A 25,707-nucleotide genomic window follows, 5' to 3' on the forward strand; every position below is an offset into this window, starting at 1 on the left:
CTACTCATGATCCGAGAGCTCCTCAATCATAATCTGATCAAGTGGAACATTGGGGACGTTGCTAGTGTCGATGCCGTGAAACTCGTCCACCAAAGAATCCTCACGAGCGTCCGTAACATCATCAGTGGATTCATTCTCAGCATCAGGATCCGGATTCTTCTCTATTACAGGCAAGCCGAGGGACACGGGGTCAAAATTTGGAAGCTTCTCCCTCAGCACTGAAAAGATCTCCTGTTGCTTCGTGTACCTCCCAATGTTAAATGCCACCTGTGCCTCAGCCTCAACCGCCTCTTGACCAGCCCCAGTCTTGAGGAATTCTCAGATAGCCTCAGGAGTGCACATATAGTGCATCGCGTCCTCCCTAAACTCGGCGGAACTCTTGTAGACCTCCACAGCCCGGCCGAGGGCGTCGGCATGGCCAGCACGGGTCCTCTCGTGGTCCTCCCGCTCCTTCACGATGGCAAGTTTAGCCGCTCCGTGCTCTTTCCTCAGGGCCTCAAGCTCGCCCTCCATCTTGCTTATAGCCTCCGCCCGAGCCAACAACGCTTGGTGCTCCTTCCTTAGCACCCCGAGCTCGCCTTCCATCTTGCTCAAAGCCCCTTCCCAGATCGATAGCAGGTCCTTGAGGCTCTTGTTGTCCACGTCCCTAATTTTAACATCCTCAATGAGCGAGTCAGTCACCCGCCATCGTTGGGCATGAATGATCTGTCCCTCTAGCAGGGCCTGAAAGTAACAAACAAAATAAGACACACGCCAGGGCAGAGAGAGAACATTAAGTATGAAAACACTAACCTCAAAAATGTGCCTGAGATAACGCTCTTGCAGCATGTTGACATCCATAGCGACAAGGTGTTCCAAGTCCGTAGGTGGAGCGATACGAGCAGCATACTCAACCGCATCAAGGCTCTTATTTATCAACGACGCTCCGGGTGGCACGTCCGTGCCCAGTTGGATCAAGTTGGTCCGAGCACGCGAGCCAGACTCATTGGAAGTATCTCCTTGCACCTCGGGGGGTTGAGGGGTAAAGGTAACGGCCGTGGGTGTGCGAGTCGGTGGAGGCTGCGTCACCCCCTCGGCAACCTTGGCTGGAGTGGGCGTACGCACCTCCTCGGCAATCTTAGCTGGAGTAGGCGTACGCACCCTCTCGGCGACCTTAGTTGGGGTAGGCGTACGCTCAACGACCTTAGATGGGGTCGGCGTGCGTGCTGGCGGAGGCGGCATCACCTCCGTGGCCTCGGCTTGACTCTTTTTTCCTTTCTCCACCTTGCTCTTCTTAGAGGGGGGATCCGATCGCGACAAGTATCGGCTAGTTCTCGAAGATGAAGACATGGTTGCAATAAAAAGAAGACAAGTTAGAGTTAGTGGTTGACGAATAAATACAGAGTGGTAATTGAAGAGTACCCGTGGGTGAAAGAACAGCCGGATGAGCCCTCACGAAGCCTAAGCCCGCGAGCTTCCACTCGGTAGTATAATCAACGATCGATAAAAGACCATCCCCCAGTAAATCATCTACATCTCGGCGGAGGGAGGGACTCATGTCAAGAGTAGGAGGGCAACGTAAATGGGATCCCCACGTGACACGAAAGGGAAACGGATGACCCACAAGGGTGACAAAGACATATTTGGGTTTCCAATCCTTGTTATAAGTAGGACGGTCCTCAAAGAGTTTGAAATGCGGCCTGCTCGAAACCATGACAAATCCCTTACCCTCCTGAGAAGCCCTACCAACTATGAAAAGAGCCTGGAAAAGATCTAGCGTGGGTTCTATCCCTTTATCCTTACATAGAGCAAGAAAACCCGCAATTACCTGGTGACCATTGGGAACAAGTTGGCCGGGGGCTATCTCGTAGTGGTTCATAAAATCTATCACAAACCTATGAAGGGGAAACCGCAGCCCAACCTGTAGCGACAGAAGATGGACCCCAAAATACTTATCCAGGGGTGGGTCGGTGATATTACCATGAGGGTCAGGAGGGAGAGTCAGAACGTCAAGACTAAGGAGACCTCAAATATCATCCCAATCCCGTCCCCCAAATTGAGGCTATATGGACAAGACAAGGGACTTATCAAGAACAGAATAGGAGGCCTTGCGTTTTTTCTTCTTTTTCATTTGGGGTTTAGGTATAGGCGAGTCAGCAACAAACAGAAGAGGGGGAAAATTTTCAAAAAGAGGGGAATCATCAAGAAGGTATTCCTCATCAAAATCAAGTTCTCCAACATCAATCAAGGGAGTGACATCCATTATGAAGCAAAAGACACTAACCTCACCTCGGTTACAGATAACCTCGCAAGACTTGGGTACAAAAACTGCCTGTCAGGAAAAGAGCGTGTCAAAAAAATAAAAAAAAAATAAAAATAAAAATATGATTGAGGCCGTGCCTCGCCAAGGCCGAGGCACACGCATCGGCCTCCTGGTCGAGGCCGCGCCTCGGCCAAGTGGCTGAGGCGCATGCATCGGCCACAGGCCGAGGCCACGACTCGGCCAAGTGGCTGAGGCGGCGCCTCGGCCACAGGCCGAGGCCGCACCTCGACCACAGGCCTCGGCCTCGGCCACGCCTCGGCCACAAGCAGATAAAAAAAAAAAAAAAAAAAAAGGCGGAGGCCGTGCCTCAGCCAATGTGCCTCGGCCTCTTGGTCAAGGCAGCGCCTCAGCCAAGGCCGAGGCGTGTGGTCGAGGCGACGCCAAACTGACCGAACCAAACTAAACAAGAGAATGTTAATGTTCTCAAATTGACCGAACCAAACTAAACTACAATGTTAAATAGATTGGTTTCGTATTTTCAAAACTTAAAAAATATAAATCAAACCGAGAAAAAAAAAAAAGGACACGAACTGTAAATAGAAATTCCCACCCCTAATTGTAGGTTCTTTTAATTACTATTACTAGTATTTGCCCCGTGCAATGCACGGATAAAAATTTATAAGTATTGTTGTAATGTTATGATACATAGTAGAATTAATTTTATTAAAAATGTAAGTTTAGTTATACATTGTAATATTTAAATGTTAAACATAATATATGACAAAAAGTGCATTCATATTGCTAACCTCATTTGCAATAATGATCTTACAAAGTTAAACGGACAGAGATAGACCCGGACCACCTCGTGGTTTACACAAAAAAAAAAAATAATGATCTTACAAATCTATTAATATGCATTCACAGTTAGGCGGAAATTTTTTTTCCCTACTTAATTTTACTTTACCTAACTTTCTTTGTAAATAAATTATTAAAAAACTAATCAAAATTACAAACAATTAAAAAGTTAGTACGTATTATATAAACAAAATTGATATATAATACTCGTAGAAATTAATTCATGATTACATAAATTTATAAATTTGTACGTATTTTTTTTAACCGCACCTGGGCACCCTAACCGCACCAGAACCTAATTCTATATATATATATATATATATATATATATATATATATAAAGACTTATGATGATTATTAAGTTCCTAAACCTTTGATATTCCATAACTCTCAAATGCACAAAATGGAGGGAAAAATTTTTTACCTTGATTCTGCTATATTATATATAGAGATTACAATTCCATTAAGTAAATTTACAAGTTTATCAAGATATTATTGCAAGTTCGATAAATTTCTATTTAAAGTCGATTAAGTCACTACTGCAAGTCCTTTCAAAAAAAAAAAAAAAGTCACTCCTACAAGTTCATTAAGTCATTTATGCTCGTCCATCAAAACATTATTACATGTTCATTAAATTACTATTGCATAGTCATTAAGCCACACTATTGTAGGTAACGTAAGTCATCATAGGTCATCTATATTATTAATATTTCACACATTTATTGTAAGAATATATTGAAAAAATATATAGCAACATGAGTGAATTTATAATATCTCTATGAGATATTTTTAACGATATTACTTTGATAGATTGATTTTGTTTATAAAAAAAAAAAGAAATAAAGAAAAATGTATTTAAGCAATGTTTGGATTATTATATTGGCGAGAATAACTAGGGAAACAAACCCAAGACGTCTAAACAAATACACGGGACATACCCAGGGAGAAAGCCAATACTTAACACAAATCTTCTCTAAATTGATAGATATGAAATCTTCTGTTGCCAGGAATCGAACCCGGGTCTCTTGGGTGAAAGCCAAATATCCTAACCGTTGGTCAACAACGGAACGCTTCCATGGATTATCTGTTGAAAATCATCTTTTGAAAAATATTTACTTATAATTGTATGGTTGATATTTTAAAACGATCAAAGCTAAGTTGCGATGAACATGGATCAAACACGTGACCTTCATATCTTCAGTCTGACGCTCTCCCAACTGAGTTATCCCCGCATCTCATAGAAACTTTACATTCATAATAAACGGACTTTTAGCTTTTTGTAACCATAATTTATTATGTTCCACATATTTTTTCGCATAGTCATTATTGCATCTTCAAACTCTGATTAAAAGTTAAAACATAGCCACGACGATTACGTTCATGAGAAACAAACCTATTTCATTACACTACACCAAACATCTCTTGCGCATGATTAATTTGTAACCACAAGCCAAAGCCAATTATCTTTAATAACACCTCTATAATTATTATAATCTCTAATGTAAGCATAAAAAAACTCTGACATTTCCTTTCTTCACATCTATGTATCTAACTATACCGAAACGTTTTTATATTTAGAAAATTACCCGAGTATATATACTAATTACTAATTACTAAATTCTCAATTCCTTAAATCCCGTTTTTTTATTTCTAATAGACACTTAGATTGCTATCTTGTAATTTGAATTAAGTTTTAGGTTATGTTTGGACATTGGATTTTTAAATATGTAGTGTTGTCTTGTTGTTTGGACTCATTATTGATTGAGGAATTTGAAATATGCATCGTTGACGTATTGATTCGATTTTTAATTTTAAATTAATATAATATAAATAATTAATTAATTGCGCTAAAGAACTAGAAAATGTTAATGTTCTCAAGCTAACCGAACCAAACTAAATTGCAATGTTAAATAGAATGGTTTCGTATTTTCAAAACTAAAAAAATAAAAATTAAACCGAGAAAAAAAAGGAACCGAACTGTAAATAGAAATTCCCACCCCTAATTGTATGTTCTTTTAATTACTATTATTACAATTCCATGAACTAAATTTACAAGTTTACCGAGATATTATTGCATGTTCGTTAAATTACTATTGCAAGTCGGTTAACTCACTACTGCAAGTCCTTTCAAAAAAAAATAAAAAAGTCACTCCTACAAGTTCGTTAAGTCATTTATGCTAGTCCATCAAAATATTATTACATGTTCATTAAATTACTATTGCATAGTCATTAAGCCACTATTGTAGGTAAAGTAAGTCATCATAGGTCATCTATATTATTAATATATCACACAGATATAGTAAGAATATATTGAAAAAATATAGCAACATGAGTGAATTTATAATATCTCAATGAGATATTTTTAATGATATTACTTTAATAGATTGATTTTATTTATAAAAAAAAAATAAAGAAAAATGTATTTAAGCAATGTTTGGTTTATTCTATTTGAAACGTGGCGAGAATAACTAGGGAAGCAAACCCGAGACGTCTAAACAATTACACGGGACATACCCAGAGAGAAAGCCAATATATTAAACCATACTTTGCACTACAAATCTTCTCTAAATTGATAGATATGAAATCTTCCGATATCCTAACCACTAGACGTTAACGGAACACTTCCATGGATTATCTGTTGAAAATCATCTTTTGAAAAATACTAACTTATAATTGTATGGTTTATATTTTAAAACCATCAAAGCTAAGTTGCGATGAACGTGGATCGAACACGTGACCTTTAGATCTTCAGTCTGACACTCTCCCAACTGAGCTATCCCCACATTTCATAGAAACTTTGCATTCTTAATAAACGAACTTTTAGCTTTTTGTAACCATAAGTTATTATGTTCCACATATTTCTTCGCATATTCATTATTGCGTCTTCAAACTCTGATTAAAAGTTAAAACATAGCCACGATGATTACATTCATGAGAAACAAACCAATTTCATTACACTACACCAAACATCTCTTGTGCATGATTCAATTGTTACCACAAGCCAAAGCCAATCATCTTTAATAACACCTCTATAATTAATACAATCTCAAATGTAAGCATAAAAAACTCTTACATTTCCTTTCTTCACATCTATGTATCTAACTATACCTAAATGTTTTTATATTTAGAAAATTACCCAAGTATATATACTAATTACTAATTACTAAATTCTCAATTTCCTAAATCCCGTTTTTTTTTTTTTTTTTTTTTTTTTTTTAAATTTCTCTTAGACACTTAGATTGCTATCTTGTAATTTGAATTAAGTTTTAGGTTATGTTTGGACTTTGGATTTTTAAATATGTAGTGTTGTCTTGTTGTTTGGACTCTTTATTGATTGAGGAATTTGAAATATGCATCGTTGACGTGTTGATTCGATTTTTAATTTTAAATTAATAAAAAATAAATAATTAATTAATTGCGCTAAAGAACTAGAGAATATTAATGTTCTCAAACTGACCGAACCAAACTAAACTACAATGTTAAATAGAATGGTTTTGTATTTTCAAAACTAAAAAAAGATAAATCAAACCGAGAAAAAAAAAAGGAACCGAACTGTAAATTGAAATTCTCACCCCTAATTGTATGTTCTTTTAATTACTATTATTACAATTCCATTTGTGAGTATATAGCCATTAATGTGCAATCCAATTATCAGCTTAGACTTTTAGTTGACATGGAACACATGCTTTAATTTTGGTATCAGAGCCAGACCAAAGGTCATGGGTTCGAATCTCAGCGCCACTCGTAAGCGACTACGGTTTACCGGTTCACGTGTTGCTTCGAACCCATGGCGAGCTGTCGTAGGCCGGTTCACGTGTTGCTTCGAACCCATGGCGAGCTGTCGTAGGCTCCCAAATTAAAACCTTACAAACGTAGTAGCGGGAGTAAGATTAAAACCTTACAAACGTAGTAGCGGGAGTAAGGATCGATCCCACGAGGAGTAACTAGTTTAACTTTTGTGCTCAAATTAAAGGTAGGAGATTTGGAATATATCGAGAATAAAGATAAAATAAAAGAGAATTTAAATAAACAAGAAATTTAATTGAATGAATAAAGCAATGAAAATAATATATCGAAAACACTTATAATAAGAAACCTTGGTTAGTAAAGATCCACCACCGGAATTCAACACTGATCATTGATTAATAAAGTAATTAATATGCAATTGAATATTTGTCGTGAAATTATTTCATTTCTGTTTTCCCTTAGTTGTAGGTAAATAAAGCACAAGCGGTTTAATTACCCCTAACTACTAAATAAACTAAAACAAGCGCTATAGATTTAATTTAATAGCAGCAATAGGAACTATGAAAACCGACAAACTAAATAACACAAGCACAAGCGGTTGCATTTAATTTAGGAAAATATTCTTCCCGAGTCCAATTATCACTAAGACGTCAATAATTAACCCAGTTGCTACTGAATATTAGAATAATTTGTAGCACAACATTATCTAATATAGCAAATAATTATATCAAGTAAATAACTAGTAGGCCTCCCTAGCAATTAAATGATACAACTATTCAAATAACTTAGAAGAATATTTAATACCCAAATGCATAAAAATTATATAATAAAAATAAATAAATAATATTACAGCATAATCAATTCTGGGGCTTCAATTCACTAAACCAAGCTAAAGAAATTAGCAATGAATGGACATTGATAACAGCTTTACAGAATAATCGAGAGGGGAAGAATGAACATTTTACAATAGGAAACTCTTGCTATTTATAGCATTCTAAAAATAGGTCAAATGAATTTCCACCACCCAATTCCTAATTTTCAGCTTCACGTCCGAAGTCATCCGTCTTTTCTGCTGCCTTAATCACATGTTGAATTTTGAATGTTTCAATTGCATTTCATTTTGCATCTTCAAACCTTGGACCAAAACAATCATTTGACACTATAATTTATAAAATATATACTAGCTAATACAGTACATAGTATATAATTAATATATTCTATAATATATATATATATATTAGAAATTTGTAGTACGTAATATATATATATATATATATATATATATATATATATATATATATATATATATTTATTTATTTATTTATTTATTTATTTGTTAAAACTCTAAAAATAACTAATTGTTAAATAATATGAAATAATTAATACGAAAATATTATAAAAATGTACCTAAAATATGAGTGTAAAATGTGCATATCAAATCCCCCCACACTAAAAGATTTGCTTGTCCTCAAGCGAAAATATTATTCGCGAAGTAAATTAAAATGAAATTCCAAAAATTCATAACACTTCATGAACAACAATCTGAAGCACCCTGAAGTAGTAATATTACTACCATTTCTAATGATCAGGTACAAATTGTGGGCTCTAGAAGAGCATCCATTATCCTCCCTAAGGGTACAAAGCTACTAATTGAAAATGCTTTGTTGTACCCGCAATCTAAACGAACCTTGCTGAGTTTCAAGGATATTCGTTCAAATGGTTTCCATATTGAAACCAAGACTAAGAACAAAGAGGAGTTCTTGATCATGACTCAGTTGATCACTGGTCAAAAGCGGGAGGTTGAGGAACTTGCCTCTTTATCCTCTGGGTTATATTATACCTGTATACAACCCAATGATTCATTTGTGTCACTAACCATGAAACTCAAAAATCCACATTCTTTTCAAATGTGGCATGACCGTCTAGGTCATCCTGGGCAGAATATGATGGGTCGGATCATATCTAATTCTGCTGGACATAACCTGTCGAGATCCCAGGTACTTTCGCCAAATAGTTTTACATGTGTGACTTGTGCGAAAGGTGAATATATTGTACGCCCGTCGCGTACTAAGGTTGGACAAGAATCGCCTATATTTCTGCAGAGATTGCAGGGCGACATTTGTGGACCTATTAATCCACTTTCTGGACCATTTAGATATTTTATGGTCCTTATTGATGCTTCCACTCGTTGGACTCATGTTAGTCTACTGTCCACGAGGAACAAAGCTTTCGCTCAATTTGTTGCGAAAATTATTGAGTTGAATGCCCAATTCCCATACTATCCCATTAAATCAATGAGAATGGATAATGCTGAAGAATTCACATCAACGGCTTTCAATGATTATTGTATGGCTTTGGGCATCAAAGTGGAGCATCCTGTACCTTATGTCCATACTCAGAATGGCTTGGCTGAGTCTCTGATTAAGCGTATTAAATTAATCGCTAGACCATTACTGCAGAAGTCTGGTTTAACAGTCTCATGTTGGGGACACGCAGTATTACATGCTGCAGCTTTAATTCAAATCCGACCTAGTGCATATCATGATTATTCCCCTTTGCAACTACTACGTGGTGTAGAACCTAACATTTCCCATCTGCGTGTATTTGGGTGTGCAGTCTATACCCCCATACCACCTACAAATCGTACCTCCATGGGCCCGCAGCGAAAACTAGGTATATATGTTGGTTATGAATCTCCTTCCATCATTAAATACATAGAGCCCACGACAGGAGATCAGTTTACCGCGAGGTACGCTGACTGTATTTTTTATGAAGATCATTTCCCGGCATTAGGGGGAGATAAAAGACCTTATTTAACGAAATGCCGAGAAATCTCATGTGATGAAAAAGGATCTTCAGTATCTAGACCCACGTACTAGTCAAACTGAACTAGAAGTTCAGAAAATTATTAATTTGCAAAATTTAGCAAATAACTTGCCAGATGCTTTTACTGATAACAGAGGAGTGACTAGGTCCCATATCGCTGTTGTGAATGCTCCTTCGAGAGTTGAAGTCCCCGTGGGACCAAGTATGCACACTGACACTCCCCATCGCCAGAAGCACGGGAGACCACTTGGTGCAAAAGATTTAAATCCACGGAAGACGAGAATTGGTAAAATATCTCAGTCACTCTAGAAAAATGTTAACCGTCCTGAAGACGACCGTCCCGAAGACGGAGAACCCAGTGAACCTGCACGTGCTCTAAATAATACGAACACTGGGGATGCGGAACATCCAGATCAAGATATTTTGGGAAATGACGATGATCTGGTTAATGTCAATATAGAAACGGCCATAAATTTTGTTGATACAGGAGAACCATATAATAGAGATTTAATAGTCGTCGACGACACTTTTGCCTATGCAGTTGCCTGTAATATTCCACAAAATAATCTGGATCCAGAACGAAAGTCAATAACCGAGTGCCGGAAGTACTCTGACTGGTTGAAGTGGAAACAGGCAATTGAGGCAGAGCTCAACTCGCTTAATCAAAGAAAAGTTTTTGGTTCCACCGTACTTACCCCAAAAGATGTGATCCCAGTAGGATCCAGATGGGTATTCGTACGAAAGAGGAATGAAAACAATGAGGTGGTTAGATATAAAGCGAGATTGGTAGCTCAGGGGTTCACGCAGAGACCCGAAATTGATTTTGATCAAACATACACTCCTGTTATTGATGGCATCTCATTCGCTATTTAATATCATTGGCAGTAAGTATGAAATTAGATATGCAGCAGTTGATGGATGTAGTGACAGCTTACCTTTATGGGTTACTAGATGCTGATATATACATGAAAATACCCGAGCGTATTCAAAATTCCAATATGAGGGATAAAGATCGAAACATTTATAGCATCAAACTTCAAAGGTCATTATATGGCTTCAAGCAATCTGGTAGAATGTGGTATAACCATTTGAGTGAATTCCTCTTGAAGAAGGGATATGTTAAAAATGATATTTGCCCTTGTATATTCATTAATAAGTCATCTAATGGCTTCTGCATTATATATGTCTATGTCGATGACATGAACATTATTGGGACAAAGGAAAACCTTATAGAAGCATGTTCATGCTTAAAAGCAGAATTCGAAATGAAAGACTTGGGAAAAACAAGTTCTGCCTCGGCCTACAGATCGAGCATCTTCCAAATGGAATTTTCATACACTAAGCCAACTACATTAATAAATTATTGGAGAAATTCTATATGGATAAATCTCATTCCCTTAGCACCCCAATGGTGGTGGGCTCCCTTGAAGCGGAAAAGGACCCATTTAGACCTAAGGAGGATAAGGAGGAGGTTCTAGGACCTGAAGTTCCTTACCTAAGTGCTATTGGAGCCTTGCTTTACTTGGCTAATTGCACAAGGCCTGATATTGCATTTTCAGTGAATTTACTTGCTAGATTTAGTGCCTCTCCAACCAGAAGACATTGGAGTGGAATAAAGCATATCTTTAGATATCTCCAAGGGACAAAAGACCTTGGTCTTTATTTTGAAAACAACTAGGACATTACTTTGACAGGGTATTCAGACTCTGGCTATATGTCTAACCCCCATATTGCTAAATCGCAAACTGGTTATGTTTTTCTTTGTGGAGGTACAGCTATATCTTGGAGGTCCATTAAACAGACCTTAGTTGCTACCTCATCTAATCACTCGGAGATAATTGCTTTATATGAAACCGCACGCGAATGCATATGGTTGAGATCACTAATACAGCATATCCATCGCTCATGCGGAACAATAAGCAATGTTTATTCCCTGACAGTCCTATATGAGGACAATGCAGCATGTGTTGCACAAATGAGTAATGGGTACGGTAAAGGAGTCCTTACTAAACATATCGCTCCTAAATTCTTTTACCCATATGAACTCCAGAAGAGTGGTGAAATACTCATTGAAAAGGTTCGCTCTAGTGAGAATCTGGCAGATCTGCTCACTAAGTCCATGCCTACATCCACTTTTGAGAAGTATGTTTATAAAATTGAGATGAGGAGGCTAGGAAGACTGTTGTCTTCATGGGGAGCGATAAACTCGGTCTAGGAGACTTTTAAATCTTGAAGATGATGCCCGGAAGGCTTATGGTTGTACTCTTTTTCCCTTGGCTACGTTTTTTTCCCACTGGGTTTTCTTAGGCTAAGGTTTTTAACGAGGCAACCGATGCAACACATGATTGATACTACATGTACTCTTTTTCTCGACTAGGTTTTTCCCACAGGGTTTTTCTAGCGAGGTTTTTAACGAGGCATGAGTATAATTATTTAATGGACAAGGGGGAGTGTTGTAAATATTTATGTTTATGGCCATTAAACTATTTAGACCTTTCAATTGCTTAGCCTTTAATCATGTATTGATGTTGTGTACTTGAAATGTTGTATATGATCACTATATAAGTGAGTGAAGGTGAATGAAAGACTACACTTACATGATTGTTATGCTATAGCTTGGTGTTATTCATCTCCTTACTTTTTCCCCCACAATGCACCTACAAACATGCATACATATACATATGCAATTCCGGGTGTATAACAGTGCAAGCATCACGCGAGAACCAACGACCGAATATGCCAAAACTTAACAACACATTTATTGTAAGAACATATTGAAAAAATATATCAATATGAGTGAATTTAAAATATCTCTATGAGATGTTTTTAACGATATCACTTTTATACATTGATTTTCTTTATACAAGAAGAAATAAAGAAAAACGTATTTAAGAAATGTTTGGTTTATTATAATGGCAACATGGTGAGAATAACTAGGGAAGCAAACCCGAGACGTCTAAACAAATAGATGGGACATACCCAGAGAGAGAGCCAATTACCCGAGTATATTTACTAATTACTAATTACTAAATTCTCAATTCTCTAAATCTCGATTTTTTATTTCTATTAGACACTTAGATTGCTATCTTGTAATTTGAATTAAGTTTTATGTTATGTTTGGACATTGGACTTTTAAATATGTAGTGTTGTCTTGTTGTTTGGACTCATTATTGATTGAGGAATTTGAAATATGCATCGTTGACATGTTGATTCGATTTTAAATTTTAAATTAATAAAAAATAAATAATTAATTAATTGCGCTAAAGAACTAGAGAATGATAATGTTCCAAAATTTACCGAACCAAACTAAACTACAATGTAAAATAGAATGGTTCGTATTTTCAAAACTGAAAAAATATAAATCAAACCGAGAAAAAAAAAACGACCCGAGTTGTAAATTGAAAGTCCCACCGAGGTTCTTTAAATTACTATTACTAAAATTCCATTAAGTAAATTTACAAGTTTATCAAGATATTATTGGATGATCGTTAAATTACTATTACAAGTTGATTAAGTCAATACTGCAAGTCTTTTCAAAAGAAAATGTCACTACTACATGTTCATTAAGTCATGTATGCTCGTCCATCAAAACATTATTACAAGTTCATTAAATTACTATTGCATACTCATTAAGCCACTATTGTAGGTACAGTAAGCCATCATAGGTCATCTATATTATTAATATATCACACTTTTATTGTAAGAATATATTGAAAATATATATCAATATAAGTGAATTTAAAATATCTCTGTATGATATTTTTAACGATATTACTTTTATAGATTGATTTTTTTATATAAAAAGAATTAAAGAAAAATGTATTTAAGCAATGCTTGGTTTACAAATACGCAGGACATACCCGCATAACAAATCTTCTCTAAATTGATAGATATGAAATCTTCTATTACAGGGAATCAAACCCAGGTATCATGGGTGAAAGCCAGATATCCTAACCGCTAGACGACAACGGAACACTTCCATGGATCATCTATTGAAAATTATTAACTTATAGTTGTATGGGTTACATTTTAAAAGCATCAAAGCTAAGTTGCAGTGAACATGGATTGAACACGTGACCTTCAAATCTTCAATTGAACGCTTTCCTAACTAAGTTATCCCTGCATCTCATAAAAACTTTACATTTTTAATAAACGAACTTTTAGATTTTTGTAACCATAAGTTATTATGTTCCACATATTACTTCGCATAGTCATTATTGCATCTTCAAACTCTTATTAAAAGTTAAAACATAGCCACAATGATTACGTTCATTACAAACAAACCGATTTCATTACACTACACCAAACATCTCTTGTGCATGATTCAGTTATTCCCACAAGCCAAAGCCAAATATCTTTAATAACACCTCTATAATTATTATAAAGTCTAATGTAAGGATAAATAACTATGACATTTCCTTTCTTCATATCTATTTATCTACCTATACCTAAATATTTTTATATTTTGAAAATTACCTGAGTATATATACTAATTACTAATTACTAAATTCTCAATTCTCTAAATCTCGATTTTTTATTTCTATTAGACACTTAGATTGCTATCTTGTAATTTGAATTAAGTTTTATGTTATGTTTGGACATTGGATTTTTAAATATGTAGTGTTGTCTTGTTGTTTGGACTCATTATTGATTGAGGAATTTGAAATATGCATCGTTGACGTGTTGATTTGATTTTAAATTTTAAATTAATAACAAATAATTAATTAATTGAGTTAAAAAACTAGAGAATGTTAATGTCCTCAAATTGACCGAACCAAACTAAACTACAATGTAAAATAGAATGGTTTCGTATTTTCAAAACTGAAAAAATATAAATCAAACCGAGAAAAAAATGGAGCCAAACTGTAAATCGAAATTCCCACCCCTAATTGTAGGTTCTTTTAATTACTATTATTACAATTCCATTAAGTAAATTTACAAGTTTATCAAGATATTATTGCATGTTCGTTCAATTACTATTGCAAGTTGATTAAGTCACTACTGCAAGTCCTTTCAAAAAAAAAAAAAAAAAAAAAAAAAAGAAGTCACTACTACAAGTTCATTATGTCATTTATGCTCGTCCATCAAAACATTATTACAAGTTCATTAAATTACTATTGCATACTCATTAAGCCAATATTGTAGGTACAGTAAGCCATCATAGTTCTTCTATATTATTAATATATCCCACATTTATTGTAAGAATATATTGAAAAAATATATCAATATGAGTGAATTTAAAATATCTCTGTGTGTATTTTTAACGATATTACTTTTATAGATTGATTTTATTTATATAAAACACGAAATAAAGAAAAATGTATTTAAGCAATGTTTGGTTTAGAAATACACGGTTATCTGACCACTAGCCACGCCATTCACCATAATATTATATGTAACACTGTAACAGTAGTTACACAAAGAATAATCAGCTTAACCCAATGGTCATCAAACCGCAATACTAGAAGCATTCTCCTTAAAATCAGCCACTTCATCCTATCATAGGCCTTTGCCATATCCAATTTGAGTGCACCCCAACCTATCAAACCACATTGCTTCCTATTCATGTAATGACCCACCTCTACTGCTATCAAAATATTATCCGTGATAAGCCTTCCTAGAATAAAAGCACTTTGGGATTCCAAGATCAAGTCCCCCATGAGTGGTCTCATCCTGTTAACTATCATTTTGGCCATAATCCTATACAGAACATTACCTAGAGCAATAGGCCTCATATCTGCTACCGTTTCAGGCACACTCTTCTTAGGAATTAAAACAACATTCATATCATTCAATCCCTCCAGAAAAGCACACGAATAAAGCAGACACATCTCCCCCAACCACATCCCCAAAATGTTGATAAAAGCCCGGGTTCATTCCATCCGGGCCCAGAGCCTTCTCGGGAAACATAGAAAAGACTGCCGACTTTACCTCATCATATTCAAAGGACGTAACAGGGAAACATTTTGATCATGAGACATAAGAGGGGCAAAATTATCAAACAAGGGATCTTCACATATAAAGTTACTAGAGCCAAAAATAGTTTTAAAGTAATCTAATATAACTACATTCATATTCTGATCCTCCACCCACACCCCAACATCATTCTTAATTCTAGAAATAGAATTCTTTTCTTACGAGCAGAAGCATACCTGTGGTAAAATTTTGTGTTGGCATCTGCTCTACGGAGCCAGTGCTGCTTTGATCACTGCCTCCAAAACACATCCTCCTGGGCCTCCAACTGGCAAAGTTGATTATATTATCGTTGAAATTTGGCCAAGGCAACCGGATCCCTTCTATTTCTTATTACCCCTTGTTCCCTACGAAGCTGTTTAATGCGGTCCCCAAATTTTTAAAAATGATCACCACCCCAGCGCATCAATCTATCACCACACTGCTGCTGACAATTCAGCAACCTCTGAGTCCTTCTATCCTGCCAGGCGGTCTAAACCACATCTCTACACCCTTCATCTAGGAGCCAAGTCATCTGGAACCTAAAACCCCTCAGACCCCTACCCCTCTGCATGCACCTTGCATTAATATTGAGGAAGAGAGCCGAGTGATCCGAAGTACGAGTCAGAATATTCTCCACGCCTACACTCTCATTCACGCCACACCAGTCTGTCGACGCCAAAACCTTATTTAACATCTCCTCTATCCAGCTATCAGTACCCCTACTTCTCTCCCAGGTAAACTAATGGCCTCTCATGGGCAACTGTATCTGACCACAACCATCCACAGCCTCCCCAAAGCCGCGAAGGAGACTATCCAGGTGTGGATTCCCCCCCCCCCCCCCCTCCCCTTCTTCTCATGTTGAAATAGGAGATCATTAAAATCTCCTACCACAACCCAAGGAAGCAAGGATCTACCACTCAAAACACCAAGTAACTCCCACGAGTCCCTTCTCCTACTCCGTTCTGGATAGCCATAAAAACACGTCATACGCCATACCCTATCATTTTCTATACGAACTTCCATATCCACACGGTTTCTAGAGAAGCTCAGAAGTCTAGCTGTATTATTCCTCCTCCAAAATAATGCCAAACCACCACTCAATCCTACACTATCAACATAAAACAATCCTTCAAAACCAAGTTTGATGCGGAGATGTTCTGCATGTACCCGCCCCACCTTAGTTTCCATTAAAAACACAAAATTTGGCTTCTTACGGGACACTAGGTCCACAACCTCTCAAACTATTCATGGATTGCCAAAGCCACAACAGTTCCAACTTAACGTACTCATGAGGACGGGCGGGACTGAGAACCAGATCCCGCCATAAGCAAGTTTTTTGTCACGTCAATCATAGCTACATCACCCAAACCTGGTCACCTACCACCTCCAATCGGAGTCTACCGTCGGTGCTTTGTATTCGCTACAACAGCCCCCTCTCCCGATAAACCATCGCCAACTGGAGCACTACCATGGTCCCTACGAACCACCAACCCACCCGAAGCCACACTCTGCCCATCAACGGCCATGCCTTCCTCCACTGATCGTGGGTTCCCTCCCACCAGCACAAGCCAGCTCTCGCCGACTGCCCTCGGTGCTCCCCGATTACCACTAACCCGCCAGTCAGCATATGGATATAATTCCACTTGCATGCTGCTCTCCCGTGCCATAACACCTGCCGAATCATACCACAAAAAAAGAAATACTTTTGTAGCCGTTCATACCGAAAGGTTACCAACACGTTCATTTTGTCTCTCTTTACTAGTTTCATACGTTTTTGTAGTGGCTTGGCAACCACACTAGAGACCTGAACACGATAAAAGGTTAACCAGGGGTTCCCAGAAATTGATCATCATGCTTTACAAACGTACCAATAAAGTTACCTGCCTGCTCCAGAACCGTCTCCGATGTGTACTCTATCGGAAGCTCGTGCAACTGAACCCACAGATCAACCTTGTCCAACAGCACATCTCCAGGAACTGCACCCGTCACCACCTCACGATAAACCATAGTATTATTTTCGAATGCCCAAGGCCCTCCATCCAGGAAGTAGCCCATGTCCGTTTTATGGAAGAAAATGAACAAAAATAAGTCTGGTTGCACCTCTTTAACTTGTACGCCCCTCACCGGTTGCCATACGGACGCCATGACCTATCTCATGTATTCCAGTTTAATTAGCTTAGTCGTTAGGAACCTTCCCACCACCACCCAGGTTTACTCCCCCATGCCAACCAACTCGCCGACGCCTTCCCCCTCCGGCGCGAACACGGACTCCTCCTCGTCTATAGCCAAGTCAGCCCATCTCATCGTCACTCCCTCTACATCTTCTGTCGTTGTCGTCGTTTCCATGCTGACCAAAACCAGAACCCCAACGTCATCGTAGGATGAAAAACACCGGAAAAACCTACCAGAAAGAGAGTCGTAAACGACAAAAACCCTAGGAAACCCTAGGAGAGAAAGCAAAACCCTAGACCTGCTAGAGAATTGGTTAATAAACTTGTAAATTTACTTAATGTGTAACACCCCTGATTTTACCAAAATTTAAAAGCTTAAATAAAGGGAAAAACAAGTTAAACATCCATTCAGATAAAGCGGAAGCATTATCTAGATACGGGGCTGTTATGCCACACCTATTCCAAGCATAGGTGCACAGGCAGGCTACTAACAAAAACACATCAATACAACAGATTAACTGACTAGGCTCACAGGCCACAAGTCTAAGCAAGGGAAACATAAAGAGCTACACTATCTAACAGGCAGCTAGCGCGCTCTCCAAAGCTACTCAAAACCTATAAAACATTAGAGATAACACCCGTCAGCGAGAGATGCTGGTAACCCACCAATACACGTTAAGTATCATAATATAGGCACATATAAGAAAAGCATTTATGACTGGGAATATAGTATATATCATTTTAAAACCAAGAGAGGGAACGTCAATAGACTCATCATAACACTCTCAACAAATACCAACCATCAACCACAATCAACAAGTCAAATAGGACAACAAGCAACATACTCAGCACTAGATGCAACCTACCATAACCAAGTTAGTGTTCACATAGACATGCTCATAAGCAATAAGACGAGATTCATATCCAACAACATGTTCTAAGCCCACATAGGACATAGTCACCGAAGCATTCATCGTAGAGTCATCTCAACAACCTGAATCATAGTGGACTAGTGTGAAGGGCTCCAAATCATCAATCTCATAACATAGAGTCATCGCAACGACTCGGATCGCAGCCCAATGGAAGCAGATCTAACAACATTAAGTGTATACACCCCCTATTGAGATTCCAAACTCAACGGGTTAGCTACTATCTCTGGCAACTGGAATGAGTTTCCCAAGTTGCCCACAAATCATAGGTATCCAAACGACAATCCGGAGCTTTAAACCCACTACCGGATCAGTTCACACATAAGTCCCCACACTGTCCACTTTACCAGCTCAATCATCTCATTCCATCAAATCCAACATCTCAACAAGTGTCAATACACACGGAATCTAGAGATGCAACAAAGCATAGATTCCACACGAAGTGTGTACAACAACGGATAAGCTCAACAATAGCTTAGTCAAGGAACAATCAATAAAGTACCACATTGTACAAGATCACATCAAGGGACTCACTCGAGATGTTTCAATGAAAGACATGAAACGATACTCAACAACAACAATGAACTTCAATCCAATCTTAACATGAATGGTAACACAAGTTGCCAATCCACAAAAGGAATGGACAAACAACAGATACTAGCATCAAGGACATCATATCTAGCATGCTCATCAAACGGGTAAACCAAAATGGTTCCCACGAACCTCAAAGACTCACATTAATCCAATGAATCACAAGGTTGGACCATAAGCACGATTTAAGGCACCAAATCCTAACACGGATACTTAAGACATTGGTCTAGACATACGAAACATCAAGGAGACACACAAAAGCTCAACAATCCAACAAAGGGAGGCCAAAACATTACATACCAAAGGATGGAACCACGGGGAAAACAAACTCCCGCCATAATCCACCAGTATACCCCGCGGGTAGGTCCCTACCCGCGGCTCTGCCAGCCGGGTACACACCTTCCACCCGCGGGTGGGGCGGCGGGTGGACAAGTGCTCGCCGATCCGCCCGCGGGGAACACGCTGAACAACAATAATTCCCTTCGGGGAAATTCATCTCCAAGGTCAAGTTCAAGTCCAAAACACCCCAAACCTCACATACAACAAGGAAATGACTTGAACCCAAGAATAGATCAAAAGATAGCATTCAAGAAACCTAGATACAAGCTCTAAACATGCATTATCACAAGATCATGCATCAAATCACTCACAACATCAAGAATCATCAATATAAGTCATCATCAATAACAAGTAGAAAATAGGTTTTGTATAGCATGGGTTACCTTTGTAGACCAAAAGACTTCTTTCTATACCCTCCTAAGCTTCTCCTTGAAGCTCCTCTTCAACCAAATCTTCTTACACTAATCTTAGATAAAGGCTAGGTAAAGCTAATTAAAAACACTAACCCTAGATCTTACCCTTCCTTAAGCTCGAGAGATGGAAAGGTAGAATCTTGGGAGGTTTCTTTGCAAGGATGGAGATGGTTCTTCTTAGCTTGGAGATTAAGCTAGGTTTTCTTTTTAGAGAGAAGGTAGAGCAATTGTAGAGAGAAGATGGAGAGAATGATCTTTCTTGTCTAGTGTGGGAAGACAAGCGGTGGAGGGTTAAGGGAAATATCTTGGGTAGCAAGATAGGTTGTGAAATGTATAGAATAACCTTCCCTATTTTCAAAATTGTTAGGAAGAACCCAAGGGCTAGGTACAATGCATAAGGCACCAGGTACCACTTGTTGACCAAGTCAATTGACTAAAGAGTCTAGTCAATTTAGGTCATCCGACTATTGATTAAGAAATTTGCAAGGCAAGAAGGAATAAATTAAGAAATTAATTCGGGTTTAAGGAACAAATTTCCGGGGTGTCACATAATGGAATTATAATAATTGTAATTAAAAGAACCTACAATTAGGGGTGGGAATTTCGATTTATAGCTCAGGTTTTTTTTTTCTCGGTTTGATTTATATTTTTTCAGTTTTGAAAATACGAAACCATTCTATTTAACATTGTAGTTTAGTTTTGTTCGGTTCAATTTGAGAACATAAACATTCTCTAGTTCTTTAGCGCAATTAATTAGTTATATATTTTTTACTAATTTAAAATTTAAAATCTAATCAACACGTTAACAATGCATATTTCAAATTTCTCAATCAATAATGAGTCCAAACAACAAGACAATGCTACATATTTAAAAATCCAATGTCCAAACATAACATAAAAATTAATTCAAATTACCAGATAGCAATCTAAGCATCTAATATAAAAAAAATTAGGGATTTAGAGAATTGAGAATTTAGTAATTAGTAATTAGTATATATACTTGGGTAATTTTGCAAATATATAAACATTTTGGTATAATTATATACATAGATATCAAGAAAGGAAATGGCATAGTTATTTATGCTTACATTATACTTTATATAATAATTATAGAGGTGTTGTTAAGATGATTGGCTTTAGCTTGGGGCAACAATTGAATCATGCACAAGAGATGTTTGGTGTAGTGTAATGAAATCAGTTTGTTTCTCATGAACGTAATAACCGTGGCTATGTTTTAACTCTTAATTAGAGTTTGGAGACGCAATACTGACTATGCGAAGCAATATGTTGAACATAATAACGTATGGATATAAAAAACTACAAGTTTGTTTATTAAGAATGTAAATTTTTTATTAGATGTGAGGATAGCTTAGTTGGGAGAGTGTCAAACTGAAGATCTAAAGGTCACATGTTCGATCATGTTCGTCGCAACTTGGCTTTGATAGTTTTTAAATGTAAACCATACATTTATAAGTTAACAATTTTCAATAGATGAGCTACATAAGTGTTCCATTGTTGTCTAGCGGTTAGGATATCTAACTTTCACTTAGGAAACCTGGGTTTAATTCTTGGCAATGAAAGATTTTGCATCTTTCAATTTAGAGAAGATTTATATTGCACAGTTTGGTTTAATTTGTTATATACCATGTTGCCAATTTCATGGAGAAGATCTCATCGAAATAAATTTCCATTTCGCATGTAAATGGTCTTTATTTAGTTTGAGTTCTTGTTGCTTGGCTTTCCTTATTTGCTCATTTGTTTAGCTTTTGCTACATTTATAGTTTTTCTTCCTTTGTTTTGTTGTGTAGAGTTTCCTTTTTAGACCTGGGTATGCCCCGTTTATTTGTATATTCTTTCAGATATTTATATAATTTACATTTATCCAAAAAAAAATGACTAAATCAGTCATTGAATCATCTACATAAAATATTTCGTGTAGCGTTAGGCTAATTATATCATTGATAAGTGCTAATTCTTAGTACTTTTATGTGCACAATTGATATCAAACTCATATGATTTCATGTTATTTGGAAGCTAAGTATGTGCCTATTTGATTCCTTTGTGTCATTTAGGTTATTTGGAGGCAATGGTTGTAACTTCATGTAAATTGGAGCTCAATTGGTTGTGTTTTGAAGTCATCTTGACAGAAAGGCAAGTTCCAGGAGTCATTAGAGGTCAAGAAAATGAAATAAAGCGAGTTGAAGTGTCATGACATGACCTGAGGACCCAAAGGAACTAATGAGATGAAGAAATATGCGTTTTTGAAGTGAAAAACATGGGTCACGTTGGTGGTCACGCCGTGATTGCCAGCGTGACACCATTATGCTTTGTACTTTTTTTTTCTGTCAGATGAAGTCTCGGTAATTTGAGCATATCTCAAGCTATGAGTGTCCAAATAGCGCGATTCAAGTGTCATTAGAAAGGAAACTCAGAGAGCTAGAACTTTCATGAAAACCACAAAAGCTAGTTCGGATGTTTAAAACGTGAAAAATGGTCTAGAAACCAGAGATACTGTGTAGAGATGCTGGTCACAGTGGCGGTCACGGTGTGACGTTGACCGTGACCAGAAGAGACCTACGAGGCTTAGGTCTAGTCACGATGAAGGTCGTGACCTCCATCGTGACCAGGCATTCTGGAAGCAGTTAAAAACACGCGATTCCAAAAGTATAAAGTATCTTTAGGCATTATTTTCATCCATCTTTCAATTTCCGATCTCCCTAAACACCTTCTCTCCATCCAAACCCTTTAGAACAAAAAATCCATTGTATTCCGTCATCTTTTGGAGAATATTTAGAGGGAGATTAACGTATGTAATTGCAACTTTCACTTTCAGTTTCAGATTTACATTCTACAAGTTCTATCAAGTTAAGTTCTCAATTTCTTACTTTTACATTTCACATAAGTTGTAGTTTGAATTTATTGTTCATTACTTTAATTGCTTTTAATTATTTCACTTGCTATTAATTTGTTAATTTCATTATGATTAGTTAAACTAGTTAGAGATTTAGATTGAATTGCTTTGTATTAATGTCAACATGAATTAAATTGGAAAACCTAGGGCTTGCAATATCTTTAGATTGAATTTGATTGTGAATTTGGTAAAATGTTTTAACTCTTGCAGTCTTGCTTGGTTAGGGCCCAACTTTGTAAGGGGATTTTGGATTTGGTGCTTCACCTATGAGAATAGGGATTCACCATAGCCAAACCTATCACAATTCTAACTCACTCTTGAGAAAGGGGAGTTGGAAGGGATAGAGCACACAAGGTATTTGATTAATTGCCTCATCTAGTCTATTTGCCATGAGAATGGAATTAGAACTTAGGTGATAGCCCAATGACCATGAGAATGGCATTGGCACTTGCTAAACGCCATCACTTTCATTATTTATCTTTGTTTGCCTTAGAATTTAGAACACTAAGAAGCATTTGTACATTGTTATTTAATCTAAGTCCTCTCTTTTATCCTTGTCCATTACTTAATCATTTAGTTGTTTTAAAATTGTCTATATGCAAACGAATATTCCATTTTGGTTAGCTTTCAAACACTGAATACTCTTGTGTTTAACCCCTCTCTATACTCAATTCCCTTATGGCTATTCCTAGAGGACGACACTCACTAAAACATCACCGCTAAAACCAACTTTCAATCACAGACCAAGGTTTATATTTAGTTATGGACCAGGATTTATGTTAGATCATTGAATCATGTTTATTTAAATAATTTAAGTTCATAAAAAAAATCAGATCATTTAAATATGAGTTTAAGTTCATTATAATAATACTCTAAGTTCATCAAAATGACACCAATATAATAAACCAAACATTAGCTAAATACATTTTTCTCTATTTCTTTTTGTATAAATAAAATCAATCTATAAAAGTAATATCGTTAAAAATATCTCATAGAGATATTTTAAATTCACTCATATTGATAAATTTTTTAAATATATTGTTTCAATAAATGTGTGATGTAGTAATAATATAAATGCCCTATGATGACTTAATGTACCTACAGTAGTGGCTTAATGAGTATGCAATAGTAGTTTAATGAACTTGTAATAATGTTTCGATGGACGAGCATAAATGACTTAATGAACTTGTAGTAGTGACTTAATCAACTTGCAATAGCGATTTAACGAACATGCAATAATATCTTGATAAACTTCTTAATTTACTTAATTGAATTGTAATAATAGTAATTAAAAGAACCTACAATTAGAGGTGGGAAATTCGATTTAAAGTTTGGGTTTTTTTTTTTTTTGTCTTGGTTTGATTTATATTTGTTACGAACATTTGTATTTAGATTTTGATGATACCAAAATAGAAAACTTAGTCCCCCAATTTGTTTTTAGTCTATTTACATTTTGTTTTCTGAAATCATGTCATACACACATCGATTTGTAATACGAAAAACCTTGTACTTATCAAAGAAGAGTGAACACGTCATGCACTCAAGAAGAATTGTGGATTTGAAGAGTTGAAGATTCGAAGAATTGAAGATCTGAACACTTGAAGACAAGAAGACTTGAAGATCAAAAGGTTGCAAGTAGACCGAATCATGGAAGGGTCCACGGTGGACCATCAACATTTTGAATCAAGGTCGAGTGATTAAGATAGAATCATTCGATATATGGGTGACTGGTAAAGTCAACTAGTCAAGAGTGCACACGAATCATCACGGCATAAAGAACTAAGATGAACAGTTCTTTATCTCGTATGTGAGATGTTTTGTCTAGGACAACAGTGTCCTAAGAACAAATCCCGAGGTCAAACTATCATTAAATGCCTTGTCCTTTGTGTTGTTATAAGTGACAAGAACTATCAACACACTTCCTGGACCAACGACTATATAGTACTGACAACTCACATGCACTCTTTATCCCACAACTTCTACCCACTGGATAATAGGGTGATCTGAATTTTGTTTTCTTCTCCAACGAAAACAAAGTTCATCCCTATAAATAGCAGCACTTTCAGAGATGAAAAAGCAGAAAGATATCAAGCAACATAAGTCCGAAAGTTTTAAGCTACAAAGTGCTTTAATATCCTGTGCGAATGCGAAAGAAAAGGTTTAGAGTCTCTATCCAGAAAAGCTTGAGCAGATGTGCTATCATCCAGCTCTCCGCAAAAGCTTCACATTTGGAGAATTTATCACCAACCTTTTTCTCTATGTGAACAGTAGATAGACGCGGAGTAGACTAAGTGTAGTCGAAAAACCTACAACTAAGGATTGTGTCCGGCTATGTGTTCAAGGAACAATCTTGGAGTGGATTTGTACTAAGGGAATAGTGCAAACCTTCACGAGTTGTAAAGAAGAGTGGAGTAGGCTTCGTTAACAGCCAAACGACTACAAAAATCAATCTCTCTCTCTACTTTATTTACTGCATTGCTTTCATCTTATTTATCCTCACTCTAACACAAGATCTTTCAATCAACTCGTGCAAATATAACTTTAAAAGTAATCAAGTTTTCCGTTGTGCATTTGAAATCTTACCGAATCGTCCAAAGTCATCCGACTTAACGAATCGAAGAAAGGTTTCAAAACTTGACGAATCTATTCACCCCCCCCCCTAGATTCGTCCTATCATCTTTTCAGGACCAACAATATTTTTTCAGTTTTGAAAATATGAAACCATTAT

At 36.8% G+C, this 25,707-nt stretch overlaps 1 protein-coding gene and 1 non-coding gene across 2 annotated transcripts; both read right to left on the reverse strand.

The window, feature by feature from the left end:
• On the reverse strand, positions 1–1,329 carry LOC109148697 (microtubule-associated protein RP/EB family member 1-like). The gene is made up of 3 exons (XM_019296434.1): positions 793–1,329; positions 388–723; positions 1–306 (listed from the first exon to the last, which is right to left on the reverse strand). The coding sequence occupies exons 1-3, from the start codon at positions 1,327–1,329 to the stop codon at positions 1–3; spliced, it is 1,179 nt and encodes a 392-aa protein (XP_019151979.1).
• Positions 1,330–5,807: 4,478 nt separating this feature from the next.
• Positions 5,808–5,880, reverse strand: TRNAF-GAA. Its single transcript has one exon. It is a non-coding gene; the product is annotated as a tRNA-Phe (tRNA).
• Between the last annotated feature and the right edge of the window lie 19,827 nt (positions 5,881–25,707).

The sequence above is a fragment of the Ipomoea nil genome, unplaced genomic scaffold (genome assembly GCF_001879475.1).
Source record: "Ipomoea nil cultivar Tokyo-kokei standard unplaced genomic scaffold, Asagao_1.1 scaffold2144, whole genome shotgun sequence".
Classification (NCBI taxonomy): Eukaryota; Viridiplantae; Streptophyta; class Magnoliopsida; order Solanales; family Convolvulaceae; genus Ipomoea; species Ipomoea nil.